General features: G+C 33.8%; 1 protein-coding gene across 1 annotated transcript; it reads right to left on the minus strand.

Annotated features, from left to right (window-relative positions):
• Positions 1–798: 798 nt before the first annotated feature.
• Positions 799–13,109, minus strand: LOC130813746 (serine/threonine-protein kinase GRIK1-like). The gene is made up of 12 exons (XM_057679607.1): positions 12,617–13,109; positions 12,039–12,390; positions 11,673–11,747; positions 11,546–11,590; positions 8,795–8,869; positions 4,479–4,566; positions 4,223–4,347; positions 3,344–3,439; positions 2,170–2,236; positions 1,949–2,064; positions 1,770–1,848; positions 799–1,251 (listed from the first exon to the last, which is right to left on the minus strand). Exons 2-12 carry the CDS (start codon positions 12,384–12,386, stop codon positions 1,109–1,111), a joined length of 1,257 nt encoding a protein of 418 aa, XP_057535590.1. The 5' UTR covers positions 12,387–12,390; positions 12,617–13,109; the 3' UTR covers positions 799–1,108.
• Positions 13,110–14,116: the final 1,007 nt, after the last annotated feature.

Genomic DNA, 14,116 nt, shown 5'->3' on the forward strand with positions numbered 1-14,116 from the left:
TCATGAAAATAGAACTTAATCTTGGAAGAAGTGTGACTTGAAAATAATGTTTGTTGAAGGTGATCTTCATTTGGTTGATCCAAGTCATATTGGAGATTGAAAGAATCAAGTTAAGGTGGAGGTTGAAAGAAGTGTGACTTGAATCTTGCATAAATTAGTCATACGTTAGATGACAATTTAAGTGTAGAAGAATTTGGTCTTAAAGTTTAAAGTAACAAACTGATTATTAGAACTTAAGTATGCATTATTATTAGTATTGGACACTTCAATTCATGAAGTAATACACACTCTCATTGTGTGCATAAAACAAATGCATGGAGTATTTCACATGGGTTTGTCATTGATAAATAAGACAATGTCAGTACACAAGCTAGATCAAGCTATGGGAGCATAGGAAAGATCATAGGGACCTAGAGGACTGTGCAACAGGCTGGAAAACGTGCACCAGAGCCAGCTGCAGCCCCCTGTTCTGTTCAATTGCATACTTGTTGCTTGCTGTTTTTGAAGTTGCTGCCCCATTGCCCCCTTAGCCTATATATATATATATATATACATACATGTAGTGCTTGTATTGATTAGAGCCAAGCTCCAACGCTTGAGCCTCCCATTACCTATTCTTACCACTCTCTTTAATTCTCTACTCAATGTAATGCTCACATACACGAACTCCGTTGATGTAATTCCTTTAACATTGTAATGAGCTTTTAAGCTCCTCTATCCTTTAAATACATAATGATACACTAGCTTAGGATGGTGGATTTAGCCTCATTAATGGTGAACAACTCGACAAATAATACATTCCTTGAATGGCATGTATAATCTATACGGTATCATCAATGTAAAAGCATCATTGTTTGCATTTTTGAAAATGCACTCCCCAAAACAATCTACACTCATTCCTGATTTTCTTTTACCCGATATCAGATTCACTAATACAGTTCTATTATGTGCTAGTATTGTACTGTACAAAATACATAACCACAATGGATGAAAAACAAATTCGCACAAGGGAAATTAAGTGTACATGAAGAGCCAAAACTACAATTCACCATACACAAAACTGGGTTAGTTGAAACATTATCTCCTTTTCTCTACATATCTTCAAGCCTCATGAAAGTACTTCAGCATCCTCATGATGCAAATCCGCTTTATTGCGCTTGCACCAGCATACAAATTCAGGCAGTGGTCCCTCGTCCCCAATAACCCATGGATGTACAGCAACCATATCTAAAGTCAACCTTTGATTAGGATCTGTCAACAAAAGGTTTTTGAATGATCAAAAGCTAGATTGTCAACAGAAATGAATATAATTCCATTATTTAAGATTGTTGGTGATAGGATGTATACAAAATTACCCCTCAAGCTACAACAATTCTAATTTTGCATGGTCAAACAATAAAAAATTGGAGCATTATTTTTTAAGTGCATCAAGCCATCAGCTTGTTTTTCAAACATGGACATTTGAAACTTGAAAATTATAGGTCTTCAACCTTACAAATGCAAATTGATTGTTTTCTATCAAGCACTCAGATAGGAAGGTACTGAAGTCCCCAAACCTAAATTGTGAAAAAGCAACAATAGCTGTACTAGATTCATTCTATATGAATTAAACATTTTCTTGACCAGTAGGAGCTACCACAAACTATGCACAACCAAATAAGAAACATAACTCTAAGAGCTTGTACACCCACGAAGCCCAAACACTACAATTTGTCCTCATAGAAAAAAGATCTGAGACACAAAAGGTGACTCATAAACAGTTTACGAACCTTTGCATAGGAGTCCCTCTAACAAATCGATGAGCTGTGGATTAAGATGATCAGGGAGATTGATGGTATCATTAACAATCTGGGACATCAAATAATTTTCAGAAAAGACACGATAGAAATCCTAAACGTTGAATTATCATTTAAAAGCATGGAGCAGCAAGTGGACAAGAAAAACTGACCTTTTCATAGGTCTCCTGTAGTGTCTCTCCGATAAAGGGAAAGTTTCCCATTATCATACAGTACAAGGTGATTCCCACAGCCCAGGTATCGGCCGTTTTTCCATGATAAGTTAGACCTGTTAGACAAGGAAACTGCATGGTTACAGCTTATACAGCATACTTTAACGGCATGTAATGTTCAAATCAGTGTCATGGAGAGTCATTGGCAGCCAAAAACTAACCTAAGCAACATTCGGGCGCAGTTATAACAGGTGTCCCGGGAGAGCGACGTAACTCATCATTATCACCCTGCAGATTTGATAAAATGAGAAACAGTACATAAGAGGTGAGCTGTTAAATCTAAGGCATCAGGCAAAAAAAGAAAAACATTTGAAAGACTCAGAAAAATTGACAATCAGGTGCCTTAAACTTTGGCTTCCTCCATAAACATTAAATTACAATTAACGGTATTTCTAAATGCTGCCATCATCATCCTCCCTTTTCAAGAAGTTTCAAAATAAACATTCTAACTAGCAGTGCTCTTCCTCAGCATTTAAAAGCTTGCTCCAAGTAATTTACTACTCGGTTCTTATCTTGAATAAACTTGTTTTAGCATAACATTATATAACATTAGCCCAACTCCTCAAGCAAGACAGATCAGACAAAGAGGTTAAAACCAACAAAACAATTTCTATTCCCTTCAGTTTACAACAAAAAGAAGATATTTTCCACAAACCCTCATCTCAGACAATACAGTGGCTAACCTTCAGTTTACATCCGACCATTACTGCAATTGCGATCTTTACCAAATTTTTGCACTATGAGCATAAGTCATAACAAAAAGCCAAACATGTTCATCTGTACTGCATCCCAAGTTATTGCTAGAATTTCGTCTTCAATGTTCCGATAATTTAAAATATGCCTCTTATGGTAAACTTTATCTCAACAATCAAAACCTACACCTAGCAGCCCACTTTTTCTGTTTACTTATACACTCCCTTTAATCTGTAAGTCAAAATCCTACATTGCAATGAAATCCAACACCCACACACACATCATAGTTGACATTGTTCATGATGTGGATTGTGGACATACAACGGACATTCCTAACCTAAAATGGGGCTGTTGAATTGACTACAGGTAGTCGCGGAATCGCACGATGCAATATCAATATGTCCATTGAAGCATAAACAAAATTCATGAAGTAAGTTACAAGACGTAAGATAGACTAGATATTTTTCATTCATACTCCACGTTCAGTATCTATTAAAAACGTAAACTTTTTCTCACAAATGTTTCGTTTTATAATTCATTTGCCACAAAATTTTATAGAAATCAGAACGTGCAAAAAACTTTTGAACACAAAAAAATTAAAATTTACACTGCATATTGATAGTTGGGGTGCAAATCCGTTACCTCAAATACTTGGCTGACACTGAAGTCAGCAATTTTTACGGTGCCATTGCGCGTAACCAAAAGATTTTGAGGCTTTATATCCATGTGCACTATATTCTGTTATTCAAAAAGCAAACAAGATCGTCAAGATTAGATAAGTGCCTACCACCAAATGAAAAGAATTTAAAACATAATGTTAGAATGAACCAGAAGACAATAATAAAGATCATTGTTATATCCTTGTCAGTAATTCTATGCCTAAATGGGTAAGCCCGATTGAGAGCAAAAAAAGAAAACATAGACAGAGCACTGATGCTCCTAAAAAGAACACAAAAGGCATTCCTCAAAAGAAACTTTAATACTGGAATGGAATCCTTCCAGTCCCTTCCTATTGTCTCCTCAAGTCCCTATTTCTTAATTTCGTCACGGAGCTATAAAATATGTGAGAGCATTCACATTAGACTTGGTCACTACCTTTATACTCCTACCTCACTTCACTCTTTTCGATTTCAAGAACACCACATGGAATGACCGCATGGTGAATTCTCAGAACAGTAGGTCTGTGCAAGACACTTGCCAAGCATTCAGTCCTGAATTAGCTCACATGGACACTATTTCTCATCACTAGGAGAAGGTGCACACAGGACACAGCCAACCCTTCTTCATCCAAAAAGGATCGAGAGCCTCTTTACAGGCATCGGGGTAACTTATGTTGATGTAGCCAAGTACTGCAAGAAAAAAGCCAGGAACCCAATATAATTTTTAATTCCTCAAATCTATAATAGTGAAGCATAGTATTCTGTTAGGAAGGACAGCAAACAAAATGCAGCAGTACAGCACCCAAAACAACACAAATCCAGAGGGACTATAAAAAAAAAGTGGCATGTACGTTGATCTTACATGTGAATGAAGATAGATTAGTCCAGAAACGATATCTCGTAAGTATCTTCTTGCAAAACCTTCCCCTAAGCCGCCAGGCGGGCCAGAACCATCACAGTCCCATTTTCCCTCCACATACTCGAGAACTGAAGACAAAATTAAAATATCAATCACTTAGAGAAGAAAAAGTGAGATCCAAATTCCCTTATCCTCTCAAAATATATATTCTAATGTGGATATGTGAAGATAATGCAAAAAGAGGGAGCGGCAATAGTACCCATATAGAAGTGATCTGTGTCTGGGTCATCAATCACTTCAATAAGATTGACTATGTTGGGATGGCTCACAACTTTCATTATTAGCACCTGAAAGAAATTAAGTTACAGATTCAAACATTGAGATGGACAGCAGACATGTAGTTCAGTCAAATGAAGTATTATAATACAGCAATATATTATCAAATGACATTTAGGAGAAGGGACATTGGGCAATGCAATATAATTCTGTTATACTAGCTTGTAGATATTAGCTGCAAATTCACTTAATGGAAGACGGAGAAAGAGGTAATAAAAGCATATAAATAGAGGAGAGAAGGTAGAGAGACGATCATCAGGTTATCCACTAATATTTGTTAGCTTTTAGCTTTATTGGGAGAGATTTCACACTTCTTGGTTGCTCGATACTTAACTATGTTTTCTGTATTTACAGTAAACTATATAAATACAACTATTGTCTATCTTATTCATTTTCTACATTTCATGAGTTATGGCAGCCTACCAGTTAATGACACAGCACAAGGAGAAAACAAAACTTGCTGGCTTACAAGTCACAAGAGAGCAATATGTAAAGTGTAAACAAATTTTACATGTAGGTCAAAGAGGAAGTTAAGCACATAACAAAGAACCAGCTTTATCCAGAGTTGTGTTAGCATTTGCCACCACTACCAACAAAAAAAAAAACCTTGACAAGTTTTTTCCTAGAATGAAAAATCTAACAAAACTTACATGCCATATCCCCATTGAATGCAACAAATTTGATGAAATTACTACTTGGGAAAAATTATTTTTGAGTATTCTCAAAAGCAAAGTTAAGATAGCATTCAACAAATCAGATCATTTTCCAAACAACTGCGTCCAATTAATAAAAGGCAAGAAATTAGTCAATTTGGTAGTTTATTCAATATCTTAGAGTCAAATTCTCAATATGGGTTTAAGGGTGGTGGCCACCCTTTATAATTGCAAGATGCTGCATCAATATTTTTCGGGGAGTTTCCGTGGAGAAAACTACACAAGCCTTTTTGGTAAATGGAGGCAATCATGCCACAACAATGCCAAAGCTTTAATGGGTTGGCTACATGAACCAAAAGATCAAATTTAATGTCATCCACATAGATTCTTCTCCATTCGTTCTGGTTTATCTTAACCAGAAAGTTATCTTTGGTCTTCATCGCCCTCTATTTGGAAAATGGAGGATTGAGCAATAAACAAACTTATTTGAAACATTTGGAGGATCTGAAAGTCAAACATCAATTGCATTTGCTTCATAAAAGAAGATCAAAATAACCTATTTTGGATGAATCCTCCAAAATTAAAAAATTTGGGAAAGTTTGGTCAATAAATTGATGAATCAACTATGCCTTTTGCTTTCAGTCAATTGGCAAACATTCTAATATTTTCTTTTCTTTTTTTAATTGAATCAACCACTGACGAGATTCCTAGATTTTGTAATAGCATATCTAACCCAATAAAGTACTATGACATCACATAAAAGCACATCTTATCCATTCTGGTAAAAAGGGATAGGGTAATACACTTCTACATAATACCTATTAGGCTAGCGAACAAACATGAAAGCCAAGAATTTAAAGGGGGGAGGAGAAAAAAAAACTCCAAATTGTAAAACAATCGTTCACCTAATTCAACATGTCAATAAGGGGCATATGGAAGGTGCCACTACACAATGCAAAGAAAAAAGGATTTCGGTAGCGGTCGCAATAACAGTCGTGAAACAAATTTCACAAGTGGTTTTCACAATCGTCTCGTCATACAGTCGCAATAAGCTCAAATACCTTTACGATAAAATCACAATACAATGATGTGACTTTGTTTTTGCAGTATGCCTGGTAGAACTCCGAGGCATTAAACCCCTATGACCTAAAATGAACTTGGTAAATTGCTGATGAATGATGCTCTCAAGTCTCCACACAATTATTTAGTATGGAATTTTATCAAAATTCTGGATGTTCTGGAGGGAAGAACAATTTTCAAACAAGATTCAAAATAATTCAATTAGCAAGCTTTAGAAAATTTCTTCAATGTTTGTCTTCTACGTTCTATGCAGATCATCTGCATAATCTTCAAATCTTGTCAATGTAGGCTGACTTCCAGCTCTATTCATTTCCTTATATTCAGGTACTGTTCATTGTCTTAAGTGGCCTTGTTTTTGCACTATGAGTCGTATTGACTACACCGTATCATAACTACAGCGGATTCCGTTCCAATCACATATACCTTGAACCAAATTTGGCAACACTCACCATCGCATTGCTGCTTTCATCTCTGCTTCTGACCATTATTACCCATTAAATTTTAGAATCATGTCCTTTTCACTTTCTTTCTCTATTGGCGCTTATCTGCCTATGGCCACATCAGAACAGGAAGTTACAATGAATTGTTATTTGTTTATAAATTCTCGTGGCGGATGGGTAATACTCTTGTGACAGATGGATAATTCCTGGAGTAGCTATTTATGATACCATGCAATTTGTGCGATTTCAAACTTAGTTAAGAGATGTTAAGAGAATTAAGTGGACTGTAATTTATAACCTTGGGTCTAAACCCTAATGCAAAATCATAGTTGTCTACAAGACTACAACTGTAAACGACAATTTCTCTACCATTCTTCAGCTAGGTCTAGCTCTAGGGATAGCAATTGAATGGAAAAGTGAGTCCAAGTGATTTTTTGATTCATACAAAGAAATGGGAGAATTCATCTAAACACAATGGCGTATATAGATTGGGAGAAGTTCATTTAAACACAATGGAGTATATAAGAAGGCATCGCCTCACCCTACAAGGCACCTAAAAGAGATGTAAAGAGAGATTTAATACATCAATGTGATAAGAAAAGTAAGACTGCAAGGAAATATTCAAACAAAGCTAACAGTCAGAATGTGCTACCCTTGGTATTGTAGTAGTAGCGGCAATGCAGAATTGGTGTTGTAACAGCCTGAAAGCATACTCCACAATTGGCACTGAGATGTGAATGGAATCCGATGTTTATGTATTAAGTATAATCTTATAATTATATTTTATGAACACCGCATTTTCCTCCATAGAGGTCAAGAGTCGTTCCACGCCACTTGACATTGATAATGCGTTCAACCCAAATGAACAACTGATTACAAAGATATTTACTAACAAATCTTCTCTCCTATTCTCCCTTTGAGACCTTTAATCTACTTCTTGACAGCTAATTCACCAAGGAATATATAAATATAGATACCAAAAATGGGTCGTAAACGATAAAAGATAGATAGTCCAACTACCAACGTCTAATGGGCCATATATATCGGAAACAAAAAACATGAAAAAAAAAAAAGGAAAATCATTATCTAACGAACTTAGAAAGAAATCTATTTGCATTTTAAAAAAATCCACATGGAATCCATCAAACATGCCACATTATGCCTCAAAAAGGCACCACGACACAGCATTATAATTTCAAAGCAATAAATAGGATTTCTTCGGTTCCTCAATTCATACATTAAATTTACCATCTTACAAAAACAACCCAAACTCCACTAATTTCTCCAAATACTCAACCTTCTGCAATGATGTGTGATGTATGACTTGTAGATGACTGGATAGCAACTAGCATGTAAGCAAGCCACATTTTTTCCTTAGACCTTCCCTAAAAACACTCTCATGTATACAATTTATCCAACATTTAATCGAAGCCAATCACTACCCACCTTACTAACAAGATGGATGTTGGCCAATAATGTAGGCATTTACGGCAATATTGTGAGGATGGAAATACAATGAAGTTACAGGGTAATTCTCATAGTATATTGGGAGTAGGCTAGAAGGCTTGTGGAAGAAAGGGGCAAACAGCTTAAACATAGATCTAATCTCCTATTATCACCTAATGACTAATGTCAAGATCATCATCTAGAAATGTGATGGGAGGAAAACAAGCTAGAGGGGACAATCTTGATGTGTTCTTGTTCCTCTCCAACTTGTGGACAATGCACAAGTTTAGGGGACCATTATTGTAAAAAATGGCTATATAATTGACTCATAATTCTGTAAGAGGCTTGAAAGACGACAAAGGTTATCTCAATCAAGTAGGTAATATTTGTGTAAAACTTCCAGATATTACAATGTAACTCCCCTTCATAATTAATCCCTAACTCACCTACATAGCGAAATTCTTATTTGAAGAATGAAACATAAGTTCAATAAAATTTTAATGTGGCAGTATTACAAAATAAAACTGGGAAGAAAACCACTGAAGTACAATGGTACCAACCAAAATTAGATGTGAAAAGTTAACTTTAGTACACGAAATAAAACAAATTGTGAAACACACCTCTCGCAAAACATCCGTCATCGCAGTCTCTGAAGGTGCTACTCGTTGCTTTAACAAATGGGACTTGTGAAAAACCTATAAAAGAAAATATAAAGTAGATATTGTTATTTCCATCCCGAAAAGGTAATACAATTTAATCAACACTTTTATTCAAAGGGACGGATAAAGTAGTACAAAAACAAGATGTAAAGTAAATAAGAACAAAAATAACGGGAGAAATAATGTCACATTTAAGATGCAAAAAAAGGAAATATTTGCACTTATTTTTAAAGAAAGTTTTATACTCAAAGAGATAAGGGTGTTTGGTGATTAGTTGTTAAGTAGTTCAATAGGCTTACTTGACCAGCTAATGCTATTAGCTTTTTTTAGATGTTAGGCAAAAATTAGTTGTTAGATGTTGCTTCTTTATTAGAGAAAACAAAAGGCAATAGACAAACTAAGTTGAGCAACTTTTTGGTTTTGGCTTTAAAGTCATTTACCAAACACTCTTTTAGCTTTTGACCAACCAGCAAGCTAAAAGCCAAATATCAACCATAAATTGGCCACAAAGTCCTTTGCTAAAAATACCTATACTCTAATATAACGATTTTTTCCACTTCCATTTCAACGGGAAAAAACTATGTAAATTGCATTTCACTAACACTCAAATAGTCAACTAACAAATCAGCTTAATGTCTTATAAAGCCAAAAAAAAGGTTTCATGAATGTTTTCTTGATAAAGCAAAACATGTTATGCAATCGCATTTCAAGCTCTAAAATGTCGTTTGTTTGGACATATATGCCATAGGAATTTTAGATTCCTAGGAAATTTTTCATATGAGTTTTGATTATTTGACAAAATATTAAAAACAATAGGAATCCTGAATTCACTGGAACTTCCAACAATTTAAAAAATTCACTTATCATATCCATCCGTTAGTTATGTGGTATTGGGAATTCCTTTGTTTCAAAAGAACAACTTCAGTAAGATCATAAGAAATTAACAAAGGAAAATCTTACGAATTAAAACTGCCCATAGAAATTTACTTTCTACATCAAACAAATGAACTCTAAGACGAGTGTTTCCTAATTCAGAAATCAGAACTAGTGTACAACCACCACAAAATTAATTAAAAGGTTGTAGAGACAACATGTTAGACTTCTTAAGATCTTATCTTCTCTTACCATATATTTATCTACTAAGATTTCTTTCTTCTTTGTGCATAAATTAGCAGATACCATTCTAAATCAATAAAAATTGGTTACCAACTTTGATGTTATAATAAAATAATATACATGTTCTATCTGATGCATCATCATTTGCACAGCAATTTGTCGCTAAAAATAAAATGATTTTGAGCAAAAGAAGTCAAATGAAAATTCAACTTACGGTCAACTTTAATTGTTAAACAAACTTAGAGTGGTATTAAATCAAGGACAATTTGCATGTTTTACAAAGAGGTTTTTTCAAAATTTTACTAAACTAAAAATTTAACTATTGCATCCATTCTAGTTGAAAATTAACCGATTAAAGGGAGTTTCAAATGTAAAGCTGCCCATCACTAATTGTTTTCTTCTTTCTGAAGCAAAATAAAAAAAATTACAGACACTAAACAAGATGAAGCTTGCATTATATTAAATATGTAGACATCCCAAGAACCAGTTGTTTTCTAAAATAAAATATGCATCTGAGTTATATCAAGAAATCCAAAGGCAAGACCGATGTACTGAATTGTTAATCTGAACTACACAAACACCAAAATTTGAAAGAAATATGAATTTTGCCTCAATTTAGAAGATAAGCCTCTATTATTCTAACATTCATCCACAACACCAAGAAAAAGGGGTGTTTGACAATTGGCCTTTTTCTTGGCTTTTTGGTTGACATTTGACTTTTTGCCTTTTGATTGGTCAAGTTGTCAATAAATGTGTTTGGTAAATAGTTTTTAAGCTAATTGAAAAGTTGGCTTTAAAGCCAAAACTAAAAAGTTATTTTCTTTGATAAACGGTCAACTAACAAATAATTTTTACCAAACATCTCTACAACAACTTGCTTAAACACTTGACTTATCAACAAACACTTTCAGCTGGTCAAACAAGCCAACAAAATAACCACCTTCCAAACAAACCCGAATACTACCCAATCCATTCCACTCACAATGGGCGTAGATAGATGTTCATTGCGTCTGAATTGTATGCAAGTTTTGAAATTGTAACTCAGAACAGATCAAAAACAAATATAGCTCACAAACAATGTGGTAACCTCTATCTCACCCCCAACCTAAGACAAAAAGGAAGATGTTTAACCTTAAAGCTTATTCCTCCAAAGTTTCCTACTTGTAATATAAAAACGGACAAAAATCCAAAAACCTAAAAAACATTAGCTCAACAAAACTCAAGTTCTTTCTTGGATCTTTTCACAAAGCAATAAATAACTAATAAAGCGTATATGCATGATTATTGAAATACATCAATTACATATAATACATATACATATTTATTTATGTACACATATTATATGTATATGTGTGTGTACTTATATATGCAAGTGTATATATATAAATATGTGTGTGTATATATATATATAGATATGTGTGTTTGTACTTATATAGATGTGTGTACATATATATGTGTATATATATAAGAGTGTATATACATGTCAGTGTATGTATGTGTATATATATTTATATATATATATATATATATATATATATATATATATATATATATATATGCTAGGGAAGAAAAATTGAACACAAAAATCTAAACAACCTTTATTGCATAATGTTTTCCATCTATGCTGCTTCGGTAAAGAACCTGTTACATTAGAAGAAACACATTTGAGATACATCAGATAACATAACCATCAATAACAAAGGGAAAGTTGACAAAAAATTACCACTTTTGCATAACTTCCAGAACCGATCTTCAGCTCACGGATATACTCATTAATCATCTTATTTCCATATTCATCCTAATGATGAAGAACTCGAATTAGTATATCCATATAAAACTATAAGATCAAAGTTTCTACGAGCATCATAAAATAACGACAACATAAATCCAACTTTTAAATTTTTCGGAACATCTTTTCTCGAACACTCACTCGGTCACTTTAATCTTCACCAAGTACAAAACATTAATCCACGTAAAACTGAACACAAGAAAGAAAAGGCCAAAAATAGTACTACATTGAGCTCAGAATTTCAGCAAACAATAACCTACTGCCAATTCAAATTCAAAGTAATCAGTCTCAAATCCTCACCTCAGAGCGAACAAGTTTACGAGTTTCCTTGACCTCAAACTGTCTACAAATCAAACCATTCCTAATCTTAAAATTAATTATCTCTTCTGATCGATTCGCAACACTTGACACTTCACTTCCATAATATTCCTGAGTCATATTAGTATCTTCTCCATTATACAAACTATCATCAACATCCACTTCGTCATCAACATCCACATCGTCATCGCCATCAACATCTCCATCGCCACCTTCCAACAAAGGTTTCCGAGAAAGAACACTTGTAAAGCCGCCAATTCTAAAATTGGGCCTTGCAATTGCTTTACTCCTTCTCGAGAACCCAAAGCAGCCACAGCAGCCCATATCCATTTTCCTAAAAGTACAATGACAACTAAACAGTGTTAGCAAACACCTTTCGCATTTTCACTTTTTACCTCTAACAATCAGTCATAAACTTTAACTTTTCAATAATCGAATCTCCATTGACTTATCAAATCATAAGTAACATTACAACCAAACCACAAATGAATTCAATTTTTATAATTCTAGTTGCTCAATCAATATCAATGTCAAAAAGTTGAAAACTAAAAAAAGGATACCTGCTATCAAAGTGTCATAACTTGCAAATTAAGCACAATGATGCCATCAAAATGATCGTAATGGAGGAAGGATAAAAATTGACTGATAAAAAGGAATGAGGATTCTTTATCTTTAGCACTGAAAAGAAATCGAAGAAAAGATGGTGTCTTCTCTGATTCTCAGTCGAGAAATTAGGGTTAGGGAAGATGAGATGAGAGAGAAAGAAAGAAGAGATCAGACATCGGAAAGAAGAGGGGTAAGTGTTTATGATATTATGAATATGAAATGATATTATCGTGACAACGTTTCGTCAAATTCAAGAGTGATTGCTCCTTTCTGATAACAATAATAATAATTGTGGCTTACTCCCCGTTATGCCCGTTGCTTTCCATTTAATATTGCCGCTCCCTTTCCTTTTTGTCTTCTCTTCATCGGCTCGGCTTGCTCCCCTTCCTCCACAACTAATGGTAATATGGTATGATTAATCTTTGACGGACCACCTTTGGTTGAATAGTACGATGAGTTGATAATTTTGTTGATGAAGTTCTCATAAAGAGTATTCAAGGAAATTAAAAAAAATAAAATTTTTTAGATTATGAAAATATTATTTTATTAAATTATAAAATTTTAAGTAGGAAAAGTGGAAACCATAAATAGGGGTGTTCATTATCGGGTATCTTTTTTAACGGCCCGTGTCCGGGCCCATTTAATGCGGGTACCCGGTTTTCGGATGCCCGGATAATACGGGTCGGGACATCGGGTACCCAATTTATATTTTTTGGTTATTTTAACACATTTAATTATAGTTTTTATTATAAAATTTGGGTAGAAAATAGTGGTCCAGAATTTTAAAATTTGAAATTAATATTCTACTAATTTTCAAAACTCAAAGCAACATATAATGTTGATAACTCGATATTGTTTAAAGTCCCAAATAAACGATAGTCCACCATAAAATACTAACAGCCCGTTTGGTACATGGTATTAGAGGGTGGTAATGGTAATAAAATTAAGTAATAAAAAATTTGGTTGTTTGGATGCCTTCAATGGTAATGGATGGTAATAAAATAAGGTAATGAAATTACCAAAAAGGGCCATTTTTATTACCATCAAACAACCTGGTATTAGGCTGTAATGGTAATGAAGTATTACTGTGGTAATATAATAAAGTAATGTTGTTTCGAGCTGAAGAAAAAAAAAAACAATGAAGAAAAAAAAGGTAATGTATGTAATTATCCAAAAAAAAATATTATTATTAAAAAAAGAATCATTAGATAGAATAATTTAGATACAATAATACTTTTAGATACAAATATACAATAATGAAACTAAGAGTCATTACCATTTTTTATTAGTAACAATCAAATGCAATCAATAGAACATTATCTTTCATTACCATTTTTTAGTTATGCACACCAAACAAAAGAATCTTTATAACTAATTCTCATATCCATTCTTTAATTACTATTGTCATTATAACATTTAATTCACATTACTTCATTATCATCAACTAAACGGGC

The sequence above is a fragment of the Amaranthus tricolor genome, chromosome 5 (assembly GCF_026212465.1).
Source record: "Amaranthus tricolor cultivar Red isolate AtriRed21 chromosome 5, ASM2621246v1, whole genome shotgun sequence".
Taxonomy (NCBI): domain Eukaryota; kingdom Viridiplantae; phylum Streptophyta; class Magnoliopsida; order Caryophyllales; family Amaranthaceae; genus Amaranthus; species Amaranthus tricolor.

Excerpts from the sequence above, each read along its gene's own strand:
- LOC130813746 (XM_057679607.1), bottom strand. The coding sequence starts at position 12,386 with ATGGATATGGGCTGCTGTGGCTGCTTTGGGTTCTCGAGAAGGAGTAAA. Across the intron at positions 8,870-11,545 it reads GAAAACATTATGCAATAAAG|GTTTTTCACAAGTCCCATTT; the intron begins GTTGTTTAGATT and ends TTTCTTTTATAG. Across the intron at positions 2,065-2,169 it reads TGCGCCCGAATGTTGCTTAG|GTCTAACTTATCATGGAAAA; the intron begins GTTAGTTTTTGG and ends CTTGTCTAACAG.